At 37.7% G+C, this 23,655-nt stretch overlaps 1 protein-coding gene across 1 annotated transcript; it reads right to left on the bottom strand.

The window, feature by feature from the left end:
* Positions 1 to 274: 274 nt before the first annotated feature.
* On the bottom strand, positions 275 to 6,229 carry Pcdh20 (protocadherin 20). The gene is made up of 2 exons (XM_050159523.1): positions 6,098 to 6,229; positions 275 to 5,046 (listed from the first exon to the last, which is right to left on the bottom strand). The coding sequence occupies exons 1-2, from the start codon at positions 6,227 to 6,229 to the stop codon at positions 2,320 to 2,322; spliced, it is 2,859 nt and encodes a 952-aa protein (XP_050015480.1). The 3' UTR covers positions 275 to 2,319.
* Positions 6,230 to 23,655: the final 17,426 nt, after the last annotated feature.

Here is a 23,655-nt window from a genome sequence, read left to right as displayed (position 1 = left end):
AGCTTAATTTACTTTAGCTCTCCCTTAGATTTCTGTTTTTAATCTGAATAACATACTACGTAAAGGAAATCCTCCAACGAAAATATTTCAAATGCACAATTTTATTAAGGTTATAGATATTTCTCATGCAAGAAATGAAGTGCAATAGCCATCCCACAACACATGAGCCATGTTCAAACTCAGAAATAAAGAAAATATTTATTTTTCTCTTTATGATGATGGCAAAAGTCATGGAGCTGGTGGAGAACTTATTTTTTATTAATGTTGCTACTTGTGTTTATGGAGTTCTTCCTTTGATAAAAGAAACTAAGTAAAATATGACTAGAAAGGATGTTTTCCTTCTTTGTTACATAAGAGTTGTGAATGAACAGTTTATAAGCTTAAATGGCCTCATAAGTCTCTGAATACAAGTGCCTATCATACAAAAGAAACTTTCATGAAAATATAGTGATTTTTGTCTCAAACTCTGATGCTTTACATACTTATGTATCCAGATTACCAAAGAGAAGAAAACAACAATAAGTAATTGATATACATTTGATAAGCCCCGTGTTTGTGTTTAAGTTTTTTCTTCATGTTGTGTTATTACCTCAAAAAGCATGGCATGCTAGTGAAACACAGCAAACAAGAAGTTTGCTGAATGTGGAGAAAAGGTTATACTGATAATAAATCTGTAATTAGTTAATATGAATAAACACATGCATGGGTGCAAGTTTTCATAAGAACTGAAACATACAGGTATACTCTCTTCTATATAGGCTGTAATTATACACACCCTTAATAATTTACCCAATGCTTAATTAAGTCATGAATTAGTTTAATATAAACTTTAGCATAGCAGAATACTACAATTTCTCACATTTAATCCTAAAAACAAACAGACACCAATAGCAGGCACTTCAGTGAAAGAACAAGCCCATGTTCAGATATAAAATGGTAAAAACAATCAGGAAATTATGAAAATATATACCTTTAATTTGCAGACATATAAACATTTGGTACGATACAGAACATGATGCTGATAAGTAAGTAAAGTGACCCATTTGAAGCTAACACATTTCTTGTTTACACTGACAGCCTTGCTATATTTCTTAATATAAAATGAAAGTCCCATCTCATGCAAAGACAGAAAAGTTAGAAATCATTGACAAACCAGTTTTCTTCATTGCAAAAGAGTCAGTCAAAACTAAATTATCAAAGGAATCTGTTTACAAATAAACTGTTGGATGTTTTCCAGAACCAAATAAAGAAGCCAGAATGGTAGTCAATGGAGCTAAACAACTACAAAAATGTATAACTTTCACATAAAATGCCAACTGAAACAATCACTAGTGTACACCAGCTTTCAGAGGAGTTCAATTTGAATGCGACCTTTCTTTTTCTCACTTGGCAGATGAATAGAATCATACACAACTTAACACATAACCCAAGAACAAACTGCTGCTCACAAGCTGAGAACGCACGGACACCGTAAACACCAAGCAAGCAAGTTGAGATTGAGACATGGATATGCTTGCTCTTACTGAGTGCAGTGTCTAGTTACATTTTACAAAAGGAAGGATACACAGATGATGCCCACCTCCTGTATTTCTAGCAAGTAAGTACACTTGCAAAGCATACAGACAGCAGGTGGACCTGCACAAAGTAGTGCACTCTTGAGCAGATCAAATGTGGAACACATCGCAATGTTTTGATGTTTGCCCAACATGAATTGCACTTCTTTTTAATGCCTTCTCTTTCAAACTATAATTGATGTACTTATGAGGTAATGAATTTTGTTTACAAGTGGACTTCTCTTCATTCTTATCAGATATTTAAGTAGGCAAATTCAATTTACTTTAATTTTGTATTTATTGTGAAAAACAATATATTTAAAATATACTCTCTCTCAATTTCATGTACAGCAACTATCATGTACAGTACTGCAGTTCCCTGCAAAGGGACAGCTGGTGCCCTCTTGTGGTGAAAAGACATTTTAGAACAACAAAACGTACTTTTCTTACCTTAGTCTTGAGATTTGTCAGTCATCTGCTTGGTGTATGAGAGCTGCCAACTATGTCCAGCGTTTTATATATATAATTTATATATATATAAATAACAATGATATAGCTGTTAGTACTAATTTTCATTTAAAAATTCTGTACACATTTTATAACCTCTGAATTTGAATTAAAAACCTGTAAACAAGTATTTACAATATGTTACAAGCTATAAATTAGTTGTCTTTCCATGGAACCTCCTTAGCACAGCATTGTTTGCGTTGACAAAGACTACTCATGGCAGTTAAAAGATCCCTCTGTGTTATTCCACAATGAAGCATCAAATATTAGAAATATCCATTGGTTTTCTCTCTCTCATACACAAGTCAATTTTTCCTTTCAGTGGAATTTGTACTTCCAAATTTTCATCTTCCCTGTGATGCTTTTTGCCTTTCCGTAAGCAGATATATATTCCCATCCCTGTTACTAGCGTGATGGAACCTAAGCTTATGACAGACAGTGCAACTAATGTGGGCATACAGGACGCAGATTCTACCTTCCTATGCGTTGGTTCTATTGAGATTTGTGGTTCTTTCTCTTCTATATTAATTTCTGGTTCTTTTCTTAAAAGGCTCTCAATATAGCTCTCGTTACTGACAGTGTCATTGACAAATAGATTCACCATAACAGTGGAATGGAGCGGTTCAGGGTAGCCATGGTCACTCACTTTCACCAGTAAGCGATGCAGTCCATAATCTGTCTGCAGCAAAGCTTCTTCCAGAGTTATGTTGCCAGTTTTCGGGTCAATCCTGAAGGACTCGGGCCTGGGACCTCTTCTCCCTATGATACTGTAAGCTATGACAGCGTTCATGCCTGTGTCTTTGTCAACAGCGTAGACCTCTGTAATTGGTGAGCCAGGGAGAGTGGAGGGCAGGACCAACAAATAAGACATATTAGATTGAGGAAATAAGACAAGAGGAGGGTTATCATTGATGTCCAGAAGGAGAATTGTGATTTTTGTGGTGGAGGAAAGGGCCGGCTCACCCCCATCAACAGCTTCCACCCACAGAGTATAGGAGCTTTGTTGCTCTCTGTCTAAAGAGACCTTAGCTCTCAGCATGCCCTTGCCTGTGTCTATGACAAAAATATCAGTCTGGTTTACCACCGAGAGGGCTACCCATCCATTCCTCCCAGCATCGGCATCCATTACGCTAATGACTCCAATTTCACCATAACCTGGAAAGTTTTCTGGAACAAAGAAGCTGAAGTCCTTGTTGATGAACCTAGGACTGTTGTCATTTTTATCCAATACAGTGAGAGCCACTGTAGCCACTGATTCTCTGGGTGGCTTCCCACAGTCCACAGCACGGACAGTGTACCTGTACTTTTCTTTCTCTTCTCTGTCCAGCTGAGTAGAAACTGTCAGAATCCCCGTGACACTGTCTAAGGAAAAATAAGATGGTGCATCTGGTCCCAGGAAATAAGACACTTGTCCCCTCTCTCCACTGTCAGCATCCGTAGCGTAGAGCTTCGTTAGAAAGGCGTTGGGTGCATTGTTTTCCTCAATGGTCAGTTCTATCAAAGGTTGAGGGAAAACAGGAGCATTGTCATTGTCATCTAAAAGTTGCACTTTAATGATCCTCTTGACATGAAACCCTTCTGAGTTCCAGGCCACTACAGCTATTTCGTAGAATGGCTGCAGCTCATAGTCCATAGGTTTTGTGGTCTCCAACAAATATTCATTGTTGTACGGCTTGTAGGGTACCAGCCTAAATGGCCCATCACCATCCAGGTAGCAGTTAATCTTGTATTTGCCTTCTGGATCTCTAATGGTGAAAAACGCAATTGGAGTGTTAACAGGCTCCAGTTCTTTCAGATATACAACCCCATCCACTTCATTTGCAATATAACGTGGGACAATTTCTGGGGGTCTGAAGATAACTTTGATGATGGACACAAGAGCAGTGATCACTGCAGGGATACAGCCCGGTCCGTTAGCAAGGATGGTGAGCTTGTGTGTCTGTAGAACACTCCCATCAATCTTACTGAAAAGTTTAATGACTCCAGTCGTCTCATCCAGGTGGAACAAATCCTTGGATTCTTGTGGAACTTTCTGGCTGTAACTGTAAGTGATCTGTGCATTGGTCCCCAAGTCTCTATCGACAGCCTGGACAGCTGCAATAGGGGTGCCTACTGTAGCATTTCCATAAACGGTGACATTAAGTTGTGAGTCTATAAAGAGAGGACAATTGTCATTGATGTCACTTATGCCAATGGTGAGGGTGGCACTGCCCAGTAGTGGTGGAGACCCACCATCCTCAGCTATGATGATGCTCACATACTGGTCCTGGGTTTCTCTGTCCAAAGCACCCATGACAATCAAGTAAGGGGTTCGCTCCCCATTCTCGTTCTCCTCCACGTCGAGGGTAAACATGCCATGGTAGTCCAGTAAGCGATAGGTTTGCACTCCATTAATGCCTACATCGGGGTCCACAGCTGGGTGCTCTATTGCCAATCGGGTGTTTACAGGTGAATTTTCTGGGACCCAAACAGAGATTTCAGAAAGTGGGAACTGTGGAGCATTGTCATTGATATCTCTGATGGCAATTTTCACCTTCACAAACCTGAAATATTCCTGAGGCAGGACCAGCACATCCAGAAGCAAAAGGCAAGAGTCAGAGGAAGGAGAGGAGGCAATGGAGGTGCTGCCGCCCCAGGCAGCCCCTCCGCCCCCATCGAGACACAGCGCTTCTCTGTCGATCTCCTGTGCCGAAGTGTGCAGCTCCCCGGAGCGGTTGTCTAGGGTCACATACTGGCCACTCAGTCCTCCAGAGGCCAAGCTGAAAGATAGAGGGGGGCTCCCTTCAGTGGCAGTGCGCTCTGGAGGCAGCGACTGCTGGTTCTGCCTCCCTGAGGCCCGGGGTAGCAGCCTTAGGTCTTCAGCCAGGCTGCCTATGAGCACCCCGGCCGGCAGTCCCTCGTTTAGGCTGTACAGAAGCTCGGTGGCACGGCTGTAACTCGCGAGGCAGTTGAAGGGTCCCACGAAGAGAAAAAGCAGAAAAACATGCTGGAGTGAAGTGAAGGGACAAAGTGATTAAACACTTCCGGAAGCAGAGATGGGATTAAGTAAAGAGTGACCCCCGCCCGGGGCAATGCTTATCCTCATCCCTACTTCACAAACAAAACCTAACAGCTCGAGCGAAGTACAAACTTGCTGCCAGGCTGGGAGGTCTGTGGAGCAAAGGTGTCTCTGAAACTTACTCCTTTCTCTTCATCTTATATTCTCCCCCACTCCCACCCGGTACGGTCCCTAGTCTCGTTTAGCTAACAGTTAGAATCCCAAATTGTCAGACATTGGGTCCCTACAAACACAGAACAGAAAAGGCTTCCTCTCAAAAGGCTGTGCAACGCGACAGGAACCCTTCTTAGGTTATGGGGAAAGAAGAGGATGGTGGCAGAAAGCATTGAGCGGTGGACGATTTACTTCTCGTTGAAATGATTCTGCCATTAAGGTCCCAGAACACCTAATGTGTTACATCTGTTTTCTCTGAAGCCACTATAAACAATAGCATCCACACTAATAATAATAACAGCAATAATATGGAAAATTGAGCCATCCTCCCTACCTACTCCTTACCCTCCTTAGATTAAAAGGGGGTAAAGTGAAAAAATTTTCCCCCATTTTTGTTAGTACATCAAATCAAACGAGCTGAGTCGCTGACTCTTATGCGTTCTACCTCCTGCCAAGCCTAGGATCCAGTAAAGTATACGCGGAAAATTATTATGCAAAAGCATTTGTCAGTTGCAGTAGACAGACAGTTCCAAGCTGACATCGGCTACAGGAATCAATCTTTTTACCCCTGAATATAAAGCAGATTGAGGACACCTTTGGCCCTCAACCTCGTCCAACATTTCTGCTTCAGAAACTTCCTTTCTCGACCTGGGGGACGAAACTATCTGCTAAAATACCATAGGCACTGTATCCAAAACTCCTTTTTCCCCCTCCCATCATCTTGGGAAGTTTGCATTATGGGAAAACGTTTGAAAACACGGTCAAGGAGTAGGAACAGCTGGAGAGCATCGCAACTTCTGGGGGCTCGGGATTCCTGCATCCTTACCGGCAGGTTTCTGTGGCTGGTGCTGCTCCTGGGACGATGTAGATGCCCCATATCCAAGCACGGGTGCCAGGTCGCCGGGCGCAAGCTCACTGCCTGGACCAGCGAGCTGCGCGCGTTCCCTCGGCCGCGCATTCCCTAGGAGGCTGCAGTCAGCGCGCTCCAGAAGGGAGGGCGGCGGAGGACACTCCCTCCCCGTTCATGCAAATCGCTGGGGACCTTCAGCCAATAGTCACTGGCCTGTCAATTAAAAACAGGAACTCGGATGGTCTGAAAAGCCCTGGGCCAGAAGGGGACATTTACAGTGTCCACTCTTGGACATGATATGTCCACAGCCCGCCAAAGAAGCAGAACGAGATCTGATTCTCCAAGGCTGCTAGGAGATGTCACCAGGTCCGGTGCCAGAGCGCCTGTCAACCAGCTCTGCTCTTGACTGCACCGGTTAAATCCCAAGTCCACAGGTTGCTAGTAAGAGAGGAAGAATTAAAATAAATAAACTAGAACACACTGGTATCCGAAAGCACAAAAGCGGTCCCACAAAATCCTGCTTTGCCAATCCGTTCCTCCTACTCATAGGGATCCAGCAGTGCTTTCTACAGAGCAAGAAAATACACTTTTCTCAAATAACAGTAGTCTCAACTTCTTTGTGCCAAGATGAGAGCCAGAAAAGCGAATCTATGAAATCCATAAATGGTTCCGATGTCTTCATTTTAAGCTTCGCTGTTGGTGATGGCAAAGATGATAGTTTTCAGTACGCAAGTGTCTCTGGGTATCTGGTGGAGGCTTGATTTTAGAGACAGCCGCAGTTTGTAGCTGAAAGACTGAAAGGAAGTGCTCTCTCTCTCTCTCTCTCTCTCTCTCTCTCTCTCTCTCTCTCTGCACTGCAAGCAGTATCACCTGTCTTTCTGAAAGAGGAACATTTAAAGGAGAGAGGGCAGTTACCAAAGCTTAAATAAAACACTGCTTACTTTTCAAATCACTGTTTTCTCGTCTCTTTTTACTCAGCTATCCTAAATGCCTATTGGAGAAATGCCCCCTTAGAAACAGATCTGGGAGCAGGGTCCGAAATGCTTTGCTATTTTTTTTTCCCACTCCGATTCTCAACAGTTTGTGACCTGTAATCTTTGATGAAATCAGAGCTGGTGGGAAAATCCGGTGTGTTCAATCTGTGAAACTGCCTGACTTGCCCGATGTCACATAAGCAATGGCCAAGCCCATTTAGCCTCCCTTCAAGTCTAGATTCTCTGCAAGGGGCTTCCAAATTTCCCCTTTTCTGGCCTAAACATAATGTCTTATATGCCGAGGCATCAGTGACTGAGTCTAGACCAGGAAAATCTCTTCTTCTGGCAACAGGAATAGCAATTTTCTGTGCTTTCCAAAGGAAAGTTAATTTAGAGTCTCTCTACCTTGCTCTAACATAGAAATTGTTTGTCTAAGCTAATTGTTCAGCTTATGGCTGTATTTTGCCCTCGTTTTCAGCAATCCTAGGTCCAGAGTAAACATTGACCAAGTGCCCCACTAGAACATCTGGTGTGCAGCAGCTTCTCAGTACAGAAGCGGTGCTGTCCATGCAACAGACACAACCCTTTATACAACCTGTCTGACTCATAATATAATCATAGCTCTTTACAGTGCTGGGGGGGAGTAGATGAAGTGGCAAACCCATGGATACACAGTGGGCCATGTTCTTCTAGGTAGAGGCCATTATTCATCTGGTAAACAGGCCACTTCCAGGGAGGCATGTTTGCCTCTTCTGTCTTCCTACTTTATCTGGACTACAGCTGAACTTTTACCATCCTAGGTAAATATTTATCTTGGAGTCTGTAGTTAACATGTGATCAGACTCTAAAAATCAGCACCACGATCCATCTAAATTGTGTTTATGTCGTCATGCAATATCTTTGGCCTCATGAAGTCGGCAGAGATGTCTACAGTTAGAAAATCTTCCAATGGTCATAAAACCCAGAAAATGCAGTAATTCGATTGCTACCTAGATAGTAAATGTGTTGGACTGTGTATGTTCACACACGTCATGCTCTCTTCTTTTGATTAAGGTCTTGGTCCCCCTTCCCTCTGTCTTTCTGTGTAGGTGTGTGTGTTTCTTTAACTTTTATTTGTTTATAAGAACATTGCTGTTTATAAATACAATAATAAGAACATTATTGTTTATAAATACAATCTAACTGGAGAACATCTCTTCATGGTTATACTCACAACTGGCTTTCCTTTCCTCTGGCACCTTTCCCTTCTCTACTATAAATCTACTTTTTAAAGGTATCCCTACCACCCATCACAGCAGAATTTATTTTTTTTACCCCACCATATTATCCAACTGTTTTTATAGAAAACAATGTTAGTGTTCCAAATCTTTGTTAAGCCGGATGGAAATTCAATCTTCTTTTTAGACTATAATTAAAAAAGATTGGATATGAGAACTATAGCAAAATCAGTTCAAGATAGTAGAAAGACAGGCATTGAGCAGGTTCTGAAAGTACTATTTGTGATGACAATACGAAACAGATTTGTTTTACGTTACTATGGCAGTTGTTGAGTCTCTCCCTGAATAGTTATTTGTCATAAAAACTGGGAGCCTTGGAACAAAACTAGGTGGCCTGTTATATGTCACAGCATAGTGTCAAAAGAACTAAATGAACTACCTGTTAACATCTCTCTTGTTGGAGGATCTGAGCAGAGGTTTCATGCAGAGTTTTGTTTTTTAATTGGGTTCTTAAAAAGGCAAAACCAAATGAGCTTCCACAATTCTATGCACCATTTTCCTGGGCATTGTAAAAGCATCCCCAGACTCTTGTTCCTTCTGGAGAGAGCCTTGTGACCTACCATCTGGTGCCACAGATTTCTTTTTAAAGATGATTTAGAGAGCTTCCACGCTATTAGTCCCTTGAAAATAATACTCATGAGCTTCTCAGATGTCTCAATTGCTCTGGGCCTGCTTCCCAGGTGTTTTGTAAAAATTGGTCTAGAAGAATAGTGAGATTATATGCCTCCCAAGCCTATTTCTGCTGCAGACAAAGTGCAGCATGGAATGATGGCTGGTATTTGGAACAGAGCTGGGGATTTGGATTCTAGTCTCTGGTTTATTCCGTATATCCTATGTGACTTTAGACAAATCGTTACACCTCTGCTTTGGTTTCCTGTTGAACATCCTCACATACCACATGTTACAGGCTAAGCCATATCAACAGCCTTTAAGTAATTTTTTTTATGTTTTGTTTTGTTGTTGTTTGTTGTTTGTTTTTTTGAGACAGGGTTTTTCTGTGTAGCTTTGGTGCCTGTCTTGCAACTACCTCTAGTAGATCAGGCTGACCATGAACTCACAGAGACTCGCCTGCCTCTGCCTCCCAAGCGTATACCATCATTGCCTGGCGACTCTTAAGTAATCTTAAGAACCACAGGATCACATAGTGTTTTTTTTCTTGTTTGTTTTACTTATTAACTGAAAGTGGGAGAGACAAATGAGCAATTAAAATTCTCAAAATTTTCTCATTTTTTTAAAAAATTCACTAGATTTTAATATCAAGATTTTCTAATATTAGAAGATAACTTAAGAAGAAAGTATCCTTACTTATGTTCTACTTTTATGATCACATCTTGATTTCAAATATATCACTAAGCCTTGATTTCTTTCTTTTAAATTATTTACTAGTTTTCAAATATGCAATTTTTAAAAGAAGCTAGTCATTTTGTTAACACACAAGTATAGTAAGAAAGCTAAAATAAACTGCTTTACTTTTTCTATTACTTTAGAAATCAAAATATGAGGTCAGTAGGGAATCAGCATAGTTGTTCTTTGTTGAAAAGCTAAATATTTAATCTAATAAGTTAAAGTACATTTATATGTCTTATATCAAGAACATGTAGACAGCCTAAATTATTATAATAACAATTTCAGTTCTAAACCATGTACTGGTATTCTGTGCAATTCATAAATAGGAGTCTTGTGGATATTATTCTTAACCAATTAGTATCTTTTATACTTCATAAAATGTTGTGCAAATATGTTTTACATATCTTGTTTATATATATCGAGGAAGAAAGGTAATAGGATTGTATGGTCTTTTTCTTTTCAGAGCTTAATATTACTTAACAAAGATAAATATAACTGGGTGAAGTCACTAGAAAAGCCCAGGCTTAATTATATCTAACATTTTCAACTTTCTCTCCTTACACTCAAAATAAATTTTAAAAGCCATTTTCGACTCATTTGAATTTCACATTCTCCCTTCTCACTTCTGGCAGAGGTGATAATGAGCAGAGAGAGCATCAGAAGAAAGGTGGGGGGACTGAGGAAGAAAAGAAATGAAGGGTACAAAGAATCCACAACATGGACCAGCAACTGCTGACTGGAAAAGGTTTTACTGAATGCAATTTACTGGCGATGCATGTGTCTCACTCCTAGGAGTCAATACCTCGGAGTCTTGAAAGAGGGAGACATACAGGCTGTGTGCAGAATAAAGCAGTTGTAAACCCTATAAATTAGCATAGAAATTAGGTCATGGCCATAACAAATCATTTGGAGGATGGAAAGAATTTCAAGTTCATTTTAAGGCTTAGATTCCTTTTTCCTTCTGACGTTTATTCTTTTTTTCTCACAAACTGATGTGTTTCATGTAGAAAAGATTAATGAAAATTTGTGTTAAAGCGGATCTAAACCTAGCTTGATAAAATCTCTTCTTATTTGTGCAAATCTAAGGTGAGCTGCTAGACACTGCAAATCATTTCCGATCTGTGTGTGTGGTGCATAAAAGCAGCAAAGCAGTATCGTAGGGTCGGTGATACCCACGATAAGTTGTCAACATTTTCATGTTGGGATGGCTTCATTATGAGCTACCTCTTCTTGGGGTGTCTTTTTTGGTAGAGTTCTCGGCTTTTGATGTTAACTTAATTTATTGCTAAAGTTGTAAATTATTAGGGCTATCTTGAAATGATATTATCAGTAAATGTTTTGAATCATATCTCATTTAAACATTTGCTTGATTAAAAGTGAAGATCGTACTGATGATAGTTCTGTATCACACAATCCTAACAATTTTTAATTCTAGATAATATTAAAAATCACAAAAATTATATTAACTTTACTATAGATGTAACAATGATTATATTTTATGGCTGTTCACTACTATGAATAACAGCATTTTATATTTAACTTAAAGTAGTTGACAACTACTGTCAAAATTTTATTAGTTTATTTATTTTAAGTATTTTATTTTGTTTCAGAATTTTAAATTAGTTAAATAAACAGATAAATATTTTAAAGTAACATATGTTACTATTATTTAGGTATTGTATAATTGAACATATGTAAACAAACCGAAAATGTGAGTAAAACATGTTTCTTGTGTTTTTTTCATTTGTTATTTTATTTTATTTTGCTTTGCTTTTTATTTTGTTCTGGTCTGTTTCTTTGTTTCCTTATTTTTTTTCTAAAGAGAGAAAATTTGGAGTTCAGTGAGTGGGAGTAAGGCAAGGAGGATCTTGGAGATTTGGAGAAAATAAAACTATTCAGAATATAATCATATGAAAAACAATTATGTTCAAAATAAGAGATTTATAAAAGAAAATTAAAAAAAGGAGAAGGGAAACTGTTCCAGGCAGTATTTCCATGGGATTTTTTTTTGTCAAATAAAAAGGATTAAAATTCCTTGAGTAATATATTTAGTGTAGGGTGGGGAAGAATCTGGGAGGAATTGGAGAAGTGGAAAACCATGAAAAAATTATTTTCAATAAAAATGTTTAGAGGAAGAAAAGCATCATATCTTTAAAGAAAACTTTAAAATTCAAAATATAAATGTATAGAACATATTTTTAAATAAAAAGAAAAGATTAAAGTTCATTTGCTCATTTCTCTAGTCCAATACCTCTCGTGAAGAATGAAGAAAGGAAAATTTTCAACTCTCTCAAAGAATGGCTAGAGCGTGTTGATCCATTTAGCAATGACCATAAAAGGTGTTTTATTTATAGCATATGCCATTCATAAAGCCCTACTACCTGTATGCTAGAGCTCTGTGGGTTTGCTGGATAAAGTCTGATTCCAGATAACGTATTCACACACATTATCTACTACATGTGAATATTTCATTTGCTTTTTTACCAAATGCTTTAGAAGGTGGGGTGGTTTGAATGAAAATGGGCCGCATAGGATTATAGGAAAAGGCATTATTTGAAATGATTAAGACCTATGACCTTCTCAGAGTAGGTGTGGCCTTGTTGGAAATGGGCTTTGAGGTTTCAGATGCTCAAGCCAGGCCCAGTATCTTTCTTCCTATAAATTCAGATTTTGATCTCTGCTGTCTTTGCATTACCATGTCTGTCAGCTTGTCAACATGCTTCCCATTGTGAAAACAATAGACAAAACCTCTGAACCTTTAGGCCGGCCCCAAAATAAAAGTTTTTTTTTTTTTTTTTTAATAAGAGTTGTAGTCTACATGGTGCATCTTCACAACAATAGAAACTCTAAAACAGAAGGAGATAAAAAAAAAAAAAACTTCTACACTGCTCTTCAAGATGATGAGGGAGGGGGAGTTGATTGGGGAAGGAAGAGGGAAATGGGAGGCTGTGGCGGGGAGACAGAAATATTTAATAAATGAATAAATAATAATAATAATAATAATTAACTCCTACAGTTAACTTCCTGAATGACATAGTCAAAACATCAAGATAATATTTTAGTATTTAAATAAAATATTAGCTACCCAGAATGACATTTATATATTTCTTTCAGTTAAATGGGACATTCATAGTAATTTTCAGAAGGTGAAGAAAACTAGTAACTACAGTGGTTTCCAGTTGTTTGGTGTTTGTGGTTTTCCTTATGAGTGCTTTACACACACATAATCTAGTTACTCACCTGCTGTGACAGCACATTTAATGGAATCTGTTAACTTTTTATCTTTTCTCTATTTTGCCTTTCCTGCAAAATTCTTGTTCCTGTTTCAGCTTTTAATTGTAGTTCATCCCAACGGACTCCTGTTTACTCTCTGGGGAGCACTTTTATTATATAATCCTAGTTTCTAATTCTAGACAAAGGCCTTGCAAATCCCCTCTTTAGGTCTTCAACTTCTATGTAGCTTCTATTTTCTTGTGATTATGCGATGCCAGAAACTCATAAGTGGATATTAGATATAACGTAAAGGATAACCAGCCTATAGCCCATGACCCCAGAGAAGCTAGGTGACAAGGAAAACACTAAGAGAAGCATTCATGCATCCCCTTGGAAGGGGAAATAGACACAAGATCTCCTGAAAAAATTGGGAGCATGAGGGGGCCGGAGGGAGAAAAAAGGGCAGAATAGGAGTAGAACTGAAAAAGGCAAGGAGATGAGGGGATCATGAGAAAAGAGGATGGTCAAGATGGAGAAATTACAGAGAGGGAGAGCAAGGAAAGAGATACCTTGGCTGAGGGAGCCATTATGGAGCTAGTGAGAATTATGCCCTAAGGAAATTCCCAGGAATCTACAAGGTAACACCAGCTAAGACCCTAAACGACAGTGGAAGGGATGCCTGAACTGGCCTTTTCCTGTAATCAGATTGATGAGTTCCTTAATTGTCCTCACAGAACCTTCATCCAGTAACTGATGCAGAGATCCACAGTGATGCACTGGGCTGAGCTCCCAAAGTCCAGCGAAAGAGAGGGAGGGGCAATAACATGAACAAAAAGGTCAAGACCATGATGGGGATACCCACTGAAAGCTTGGCTGAGCTCACTGACTCCAAAGTGACCGAGGGGGAACCCACATAGGACCAAAGTAGGTCCACTGATTGTGTGAAGGTTGTATGGCTGGAGCAGTCTGTGGGGCCACTGGCAATGGGACCATGATTGATCCCTACTGCTTGAACAGACATTTTGGAGCCCATTCTCTTTGGAGGGATACCTTGCTCAGCCTAGATATGGGGGAGGGGCTTGGTCCTGCCTCAAAGTGATGTGCTAGATTTTGTTGAGTTCACATGGAAAGGCTTACCCTCTCTGAGGAGTAAATAGGCAGTGGGGTAGGGGAAGGTGGAGGGAGTAGGAGGAGGGGAGAGAGTGGGAACTGGGATTGGCATGTAAAACAAGAAAAAATTGTTTCTAACAATCATTTTTTTTTTTTTAAGAAAAGAGTTTTCTCCTCAGGAGATGCTTAAAAGGAGGGACTTTGTCTGTTCTATTCCAGACAACGCACACACGGAAATGTGCCTCTTACAAAACAAAAACACCCATACTCACAAGCACATTGTCTGTTAAAATGTAGTTCATCAGGATTATTCTAACATTCACTTATGAATGTAACTAATTGTGCCATCTGTTGGTGGAAGGGTGAATTGAGGTTCATAGCTTTGCTCTTTCTATATTAATACACACAAAACTGCCTGTTCTAAGAACAAACATAAAGCTGGGAAAATGTTGATGAAAACACAAGGTGGAAGAGGGCATTGCTATGTAGGGAAAGTCAGTTACCCACTTCATAAAAGTCTCAGAGAGTGGCATTAAATAGATTGATCAGAAAATAGCAACAATTAGCATGTAGCGAGCATTTGTAAGGCTAGCCTGTATGCCTTTGTGCTTCTCGTGTGTGTGTGTGTGTGTGTGTGTGTGTGCTCGCGCATGCGCACGTGTGGACGTGCATGTTTGTGGGGTGTGTGTGTGTGTGTGTGTGTGTGTAATTCCCCACAGTAGCCCTACCAGGCAATTCTTCCCATTTTGAAATAGTTATTTTAAAATTGAAAATTCTAAAGTTTTACTGCCACACATTAAATCACACAGTACAGCTATTCTGATATTATTACCCAGAGTACACTTGACTATAGGTCCAACAGGCTCAACAGGATATTTGGGAAAAGGAAAGAAAGAGTCTCAAACCCCAGGTTTTATCATTCTCCTTCCTAATGAGGATACAATAATTTTCTAGGATAATTTGTTTTAACTTGCTTTCTTATGACATTAATAATTCTCTATTACATATTTAATATATAGTCTTTCAGATAATAAATATGTGGTAAACTTAAATTAAGCACATTTAAAATATTGGTGCATATAATCAACATATAATAAAAGACAATGAATGATGTTAAGACTCATATAATAGAAGATAAGCCAAGTAAAGATTTCCACACTCATGTGGCATGTAAATGCATTTTTTTTCTTTCTGAAGATGGAAATGGAAAGTAAAAGAGGAACTGGAGGTCTCAAACGCTAAAATGAGTTAAATGTTTATTTACAATGACTGAGCCTGTTACGATCTACCCCATAGAATCCGTAATGGATTTTTGGCTCTCATTCCTTTTGTATTTTCGAGACAGGGTTTCTCCGTAGCTTTTGGTTCCTGTCCTGGAACTAGCTCTTGTAGACCAGGCTGGCCTCGAACTCACAGAGATCCGCCTGCCTCTGCCTCCCAAGCGCTGGGATTAAAGGTGTGTACCACCACCGCCCGGCTCGATTTTCTCTTATTAAAGCACACTTTCACGATAGTATATCAAATGAAACACAGGAAGTATCCCCTTTCTCCCAGCAAAACACATGGTATTTCAATGTCAACTGCAAGAACAGATGGACAAAGTAAGGCATCTTGATTATCAGACTAGATACTGGATTAAAAGACAATCTAGATTCAAGTTCTTATGCTTCAAGGTACTAGTGAGACTGTCTCAAATTTATTATTTAGAATTTTGACTCTGTATTTCCATTCCATAAAAGTACCTGAACATTTTCAGCATTTATTTTCCAAACCACATGCATCATACTTATTTTAAAAAGTAACTTTTATAACAATCATATGAGCGGGGAACAGTTATCATCATTATTTTTAATATGAGACATTAAGGAAGCTATGTAGCTTGTAATAGATGCACAAGTCGGTCATGGGGAAACCAGACAGGAAATAAGGCATCTGCCTTCAGCTTCTTCCCTTATTCATTACCCCTTATTTGTCCTGTAAGACAGGATTATGAGTAAGAAACAATCTTGTGATGTATTGATGCATACTTAAAGAAGAAAATTTGTTTAAATTGCATGCAACAATTTCTGAACACAGTAAAGCTCAACAAATGGCACCTATAATAAAATCATTTCAGTTCTCATTCTTCCTTTCCTCCTATCTTTTTATTTCTGTATAATTATTACTATTTTTGCAACTTCCCAGCACATTTTTTTTTCTTTTTTAAATACCAGATGATACAGAATTGACTTTATTATTTATTCAGTTACAAAATAAAATCAGAAATAAGTATCACCCCACATACATAACACACATTGAATCCCACACGGGTCTGACAGTTCCTCTAGCACAAAGTAATGCAGACATTGACCAATTATTGATTGAAAATGTGCTGAACGCCTCAGAATTTCATAGAAAACATCCTGTCCAAGGCAAATTTTTAAAAAAGATTTTTGCATCATATGAAAGCAAGCCAAAGAAATTATAAGGATATGTCCTAATTGCTCTTTTTTGTTCTTTTTGTTTTTGTTTTATTTTGTCTACTTTTTTAAATTTTTTTAAGAAAGATCATCTGTTTCTTTTAATTATACATACCAATTGAAGTTCCTACTCCCTCACTTTTTCCATTTCCTCCACATACTCCCTCACCCTCACCCCTATCCACTCTTCAGGGCAAAGCACATTGCTTTGGGGAAGGTTAAAGGCCATCCCTACTATATCCAGGCTGAGCAAGGTATTCATACAAAAACAATAGGTTCCCCAAAACAGTACAAGCAGAAGGATGAATCCTGTTGCCACCGCCAGTGGCTCCTCAGTCTGCCCCAGATACGCAAGTGTCAACCACATTCAGATAGACTAGTTTGGATCTATGCTTGGTCCTTCCCAGTCTGGTTGGGGTTGGTGAATTCCCATTAGCTCATATAGACTGTTCATTTTATTTATTAATAATTTAAATATATATTTTTGGCTAACTTTGGACAGTGCCAGACCTCTGCAGGTGTTCCCAGTTCACATAAAAAAGCAGGTTGAGTAAATCACAGGTAGCAGAACACTAAGAAGCACTTCTCCATGACTTCTGTTTAGTTCCTTCCTTCAGGTTCCTGTCTTGAATTTCTGCTATTACCCCCCTCAACAATAAACCACAATCTGCTAGAAAAACAAACTTTTTCTTCCCAAGTTTCTTTTGGTCATGATGTTTTACCGCAGCAATAGAAACCCTGACAAAGACAAAAATCTTAGTAGAATCATGGATTATTGTTGTGACATATAATTTTCGAGAGACTTGGGGAATATTTTGGTGATTTGGGGCTATAAAAAGCACTGAAAGCTCAGAGTATAATGAACTTAGAAGATAATGCTGAGAGCATGCAGGTGGTAGAGGCATGCCTCATGAAGTTTCAGAGAGAAACTTTGAGAGTCCCTTTAATACTCTAAAAAGGCTGTTAGTGTTATTTTATATAAAAGTTTCGTGGTGTCTGGTTAGCCAGGGCTGGAGAACTGTCTGCGATTAATAAAAGACCAATATCACAGAAGAGAAATGTTACTTTTTCTGGGATAATTGATCTGGTGAGGCTTAAAATCAGCTGTGATTAAGAAAAAATAAATAATGTTGGGGCAAAATGTTCTGGGAAGCACTTCCTCAAGGTAAGCAAGCAAAGTTTGGTCCAAAGGTGGCTAAAATCAGACAACCAAACTTAGTAATTAATAAGAGTTTCCCATATTGTAGTGGTTTTGAAATCATGAAGGGCTTATGGATGGTAGATGAAGCTTGTCACCATGAAAGGGCAGGAGAAGCAATTGGTGAAGGTTTACCTTCATTATCGGTAAAAGTTTCAAGGCTGAACATTTCATAGGAATAAGTCCAGGCCTGGGAACATGTAGCAGGGTTAGAATCCCTGAAGAGAGCCTATGAGAAGCTATGGTGAAGATACATTTGCATTGAAGAACCTACCTTTTTGGAGATGCCAGATCATGGGATAACCACTAAAAATAGCAGAAACTATGGAATCGATACAGATGAGACGAGGAGATAAGCTGTGTACACTTCAGATGGTAGAAATGGAGAAGTGAAACTAACTGGTTAGGTCTTTTGGAGCCTCGAGGATCCTGAATGAATTCTAGATGTCAAGTATTATAGTTTTTACACTATTGACTTTTTGTTTGGCTTTGATTTATTTTTTTCTATGCCCCAGGTCTTCTATTGTCCATATATATTTTTAAGATGTGTGTATGGGGGTGCTGTGTGGGAAGTTTTTCTGTATATGTGTTGCTTTTATTGGTTAATGAATAAAGAAGATCCTTTGGCCTGTGATAGGGCAGAATAGAGCTATGCAAAAAAACTAGACTGATTTCTGGGAGAAAGAAGGCAGAGTCAAGAATAAGCCATGTAGCCACATCAGGAGACAGACACCTTTGCTGGAGCCCAACTGAACCTTGTTAGTAAGCCAGAGCCACGAGGAAATACTCAGATTAATAGAAATTGGTTAATTCAAGATATAAGAGTAAGCCAGAAATATGCTTAAGCTAATGGTCAATCAATATTGCACTTAATACAGATTTCTCTGTAATTATTTTGGGAGTCTGGGCAGCCTAGAACAGACTTTTATAGGATTTGGTTTTAAAGACTGATGATTTAATAAGTTGGAATGCTTTATTTTGTGATGTTTATTTATTTGTTTATTTATTTATCTATTTAACTTTGGAGCTTGTTCTGTAACTAGCTCTTGTAGACTAGGTTGACCTTGAACTCACAGAGATCAGTCGGCTTCTGCTTCCTAAGTGCTGGGATTAAAGGCGTGTGCTACCACCTCCTGGTCTTGTTAGTTTTATATCAACTTTACATAAGTCGCAATCATTTGGAGATGTCTAAATAAGATGCGCCTATAAGCGAGTATGTAGTGCATTTTACTCACTAATATTTGATATGGGTAGGTCAAGCTCTTTGCAGACAATGCTGCCCCTGGGCAGTTGGTTTTGGATGTGGAAGAAAGCAGGCTAAGCAAGTCATGGAAAACAAGCCAGTAAGCAACACTCCTTCATGTCCTATGCCTCAGTTCCTGCCTTCAAGCTTCTGCCTTGAATTCCTATCCTAACTCTGACCAGGTGAAATAAATCCTTCCCACCAATATTGCTTTCGTCATGCTTTTTTATCACACAACTTTGCTGGTGATTAGCAATACTGAATTTTGGACTTCATTGTTGTGGTTTCTACTTGTTCAGTTAGCCCAAATTAGGAAGCTTCATGATGTCAATTTTGAATAAGCAAGTAATGAAAAAAATTGTTGAAAGTGCTCATTTCTGGTATTATAATAATCAATTATTCCTCTCCCTCAACAATCTTTGCTCTGTTTTTTAATTTCTTTATTTGAAGAAGGAAACTGTGAAAACAAAACCTAGGTATAAAGACCTTCTGTCTCATCTAAAAAGAAGGAAAACTGTTAAAGTTTTTAACCTAGTACTTAAACTGAGGAGTAAATTGCCATAATTTTTGTTCTGTGTTTATTTTTTAGTGTCACCTTTTGTTGCATTTAATTTTATATGATAAAAGCAATGACAAGCTTTTGTGGGACATATGTATATTTTTCCCAAGTTTGTTCTTAGCAACAACTTTCTAAGTTTTATTTATAAACTGAGTTTGTAAGCCAAAACATTGCTAACAAAAATAAATCATTAAGTAAATCTGTATTTAAGAAATCAGAATAGACTGTGAACTTATTAATATTCATATGTCTTTACTAGAAACAGAGAGACAACAAATGGTATAACACCATGCCTTGTGAGAAGCACAAAATGTTTGTGTCAACTTGAGAAAAAACTCTAATTAGCACTGTGGGATTTAAGGACAAGAACAAACAAGAGCACTCTAACATTAAAAAACTTTGAGTATAGGAGACTGAAAGAGGAAATAACAACATTGGCAAAGAGGTAAAGCAAAGCATTTTTGAGAGATTGAATAGACAAGGATAAGATTCTATGAGGTACAGTGGTATCCAGGTTAACCATGGAGAAGAAAGCCATATATAAGGCATATGCCTCAGCTGCTATGTTTGATGATAGCACACATTCTTGAGAATACTCAGTGCCAGAATAGAAACAAAATAGTGTAGCACAAATAATAAAAACCCAGAGACAGATATTGAGGTTCAACCTCAAGATTAGAAAGGCAAAACAGCCAGTCACTGGCTCTTACCTCTACCTCAGTCTGAAATGGTGATTTAGAAGACAAATATAATTGTTATCAATAAACTGTCTAGTTTGTTGAACTTAGCAAAAATGGACAAACTCGTCCATTATTCGATATCAATAATATTACAATACCAGTTTTTTGATCATAAAAATGTAAATGTTTATATAATTTTGTTTACTAGGAATGCTACACATAAAATCTTTTATGGTAAATCGTTTGTAATAGGAAGTCAAACAAAAAATAGCATAGCATTTACTGTCTCTTAATATATGACTTGTTCAATTCAACTATGAGGAGTTGAATGAATAGGACCTAGATTGCAATAGGCTAAATAATAAAAGAGAGATATTCTAATAGAGGTAACAAATGTAGATGCATTTTCTAAATGTTTGGCACTTTCATGGTACTATATGACATTTAAGACAGAGACATTTATGGAGAAGTGTTGGTGGAGGCTGCTGTTTCATTTCTCGGTCACCCAGTCCCAAAATAATCTCACAGAAACTGTAATAATTATAATACTGTTTGGCCAATGACTTAAGCGTATTTCAAGCTAGCTAATACATTTTGATTCAACCCATTTTATTATTTTATATTTTACTACGAGTCTCATGGTTTACTGTTGCTGATGTGTGGTTATCTTTCTCCTCCCTGTGGCTATATGGCATCTCCCTGACTCTGTCTTCTATCCTCCTCTATCTGTTTGGAATTCTCTCCTTGTTCTATTCTGCTAAGCCACTGGCCAAAACAGCTTTATTCATTAACCAATAAAAGCAACACATATACTGAAGGACTTTCCACATCAGAGAAGAGTGTTGAAGATGATGAGGAAGGCCTAATGATCAAATGTTTTATTTAAAATAAATTACTTAGCTAGAGGATAAAATAGCCATATCCCATGTTGGTATTTTTGTAGGTCATTAAAAACAGAAGACAGGAAAATTTTATGTCACTCTCATATGTACATTATGAACATTATGCCTGCACAGACACATGCATACATGCTTACACTCATACATGCACACACACATGCCCGGCACCCCTCCACACACTCTAAATGTATTTATGTAGATGTACCCACATTTATGCCTATAGATAGTGTTTTTTAAGGAGTGAGAAGTGATATAAATTTTCTACAAGTTTATTTCATTGTTTACATAAGATGCATGTAACCTCAATGTTTTTAGTCAAATATTGATAACAAAAATGTTTAAAATATATATAATTTCAAAATAAAAATGAACAAATCAAAATGCTTTTACATTTTCATGAAAATGTAAATGCAGCCTACAGAATGGGAAAAGATCTTCACCAACCCACATCAGACAGAGGGCTGATCTACAAAACATACAAAGAACTCAAGAAATTGTTCATCAAAAGAATAAGTAATCCAATAATAAATGATTCTAGTTCTCATGTTGTATACTCATAATATGAATTGTAGCTGACAGTGGTGCCTTTTATATAATTTATATGGCAATAGTTACTCTTTTAGTCAATAAAGTTTCAATCATGGCCTCACAGTAGCTTTGGTTAAATCCACAAGTCTTGCAAATTAATGAGCCCATGAACATGTCATCAAAGATGGGGCAGGGACACATGAGGCTCTACACCTCCCAAAAAAGTACTGCAGAAAATTAAGTCTGGCTGGGGAGAAGTAAGCTTTCTTCAGTGGTGCAGCTATACATAAACTGCTCTTGCTCCATGAACTTCTTCCCATCCACTCTCAAGCAAGTATCTCAAACACAGTGCATCACACACACACACACACACACACACACACACACACACACACACAAAACTGAAGATATGAAAGAAGAAGAAGAGCTAATTGAAAAGAATGGTTTCAATAGGAGGATTGAGAGGTGAAAATTACTATCATTCATAGTAAGAATATATAAACATATCAAACATAGAGCAATGTATTGAAATTAATGTTTCTATATTATAAAGACAGGTTCCACACAATGCTTTTGGCTACCATATAACAGAATAACTGGCTCTTATGCCAAAAAAATTATGGCTTAGATAAAGCTAGACTTGTATTAAGACATGAAATAATGAAACATATGATTTTATAACATGAAAATGTCTTATGGATATGTAATAGTGGAGGATAAAATTTTAAAGATTAGACCTGAATAAATTTATTGTATAACCAAATAAAGCATTAAAACTGAAAAATCAATAATAATTTTCTAACATACCTATAAAATAATCTCTCCTGTTACATTTATAAGTTATTATTTGTAAGTCATTAACACACAACACTTCTTGATTTAAGGAGGATAAATTCTCTTTGTGTAGCAGTTTAAAAATGACAGGGATCATAATTTTAACTTCTATCATGGTTTTCTAGAATATGAAAATTCGAGTTCCTGCATAATTCAGAACATTCAGATGCATCACACAGAACTCTGTTTGAATAATAAAAACATAGTTTCCACCAGCAGCCAGCACTTCCTCAATAAGTTACTATCTGACTTGTTTTACATACTCAAAATTTGCCTACATAATAGGCCAACATTTTAAAAGACAAAGTTAAACTGCATATTATGAGCTTCAAATAGCTAGCAACAAGACTGAGATGCATGTGTACTTTTCAGCATATGAACCTTAAGATACAGTCCAAATGGAGAGCAAATCCAATTTCATGGATACATTAGAACTGTAGTTCATAAAATGGTTAAGTTTGTGGGCCTTTATCCTCTGGGTTGGAATTTTCATTAGGACAATTAGTTATTTTAATCAACGAACAATATCTTTGTGGATATTAATATATTTTAACAATAGCAACTTTATGTGTAATTAAATGAGCATAATAGAGGTCTCCATTATTTACTTGTATGTGCAGAATGACTTAGTGTCTCTGTTTTTTACAATTGTCATAGACTCATTTTATTTTAATAGGTGAGGGCCTATATTATTTCACCAGGCTAGGGTTTCAAAAGTAATAATCACATGAAACCAACGTGTTTCATTACTCCATTTTTCTTTACACAAAATTCTATAAGTTTAATTATTATTATTTCTAAAACCTATGCAGAAATACTAACAAATTACTGTGTATTATTCTGTCTAAGTTATAATAAAGAAAATGATTTAGATATTTGAAATCAATACTGAGAAGCTGTTTTACTTTTGTTTGTTTATTTTGTTTTGTTTTTCTGTTGACCTATTTGTACAATAGCTGAAAAACTTAATTGTGTTTTGGGAAACTTCAAGTGAAAAACAGGTAAGAAATTGTCCCAGAAACTTCACAATGTAATCTTCAAACCTTCCCAAATTAAGTTTAAATTTGGCTGAGCTACAATTTTCTGATACAAATAACCTAGAATGACCTGATTTTATCCTTAGTTGTGATTTAGGTTTATCATTTGAGTAAAGGACTGACTGTCACATAGGAGAAAAAAAAGCAGAAAAAAATTGTTTTTTAGTATTTGTAGG

This window comes from Alexandromys fortis, unplaced genomic scaffold, assembly GCF_014885135.2.
Source record: "Alexandromys fortis isolate MF-2015 unplaced genomic scaffold, M_Fortis_MF-2015_v1.1 scaffold_113, whole genome shotgun sequence".
In the NCBI taxonomy this organism is placed as follows: domain Eukaryota; kingdom Metazoa; phylum Chordata; class Mammalia; order Rodentia; family Cricetidae; genus Alexandromys; species Alexandromys fortis.
The sequence above is the reverse complement of the archived record's forward strand: the minus strand, read 5'-3'. Positions and strand labels throughout refer to the sequence as shown.

Excerpts from the sequence above, each read along its gene's own strand:
- Pcdh20 (XM_050159523.1), bottom strand. The coding sequence starts at position 6,229 with ATGCGCGGCCGAGGGAACGCGCGCAGCTCGCTGGTCCAGGCAGTGAGC. Across the intron at positions 5,047-6,097 it reads CCAGCCACAGAAACCTGCCG|CATGTTTTTCTGCTTTTTCT; the intron begins GTAAGGATGCAG and ends ACTTCACTCCAG.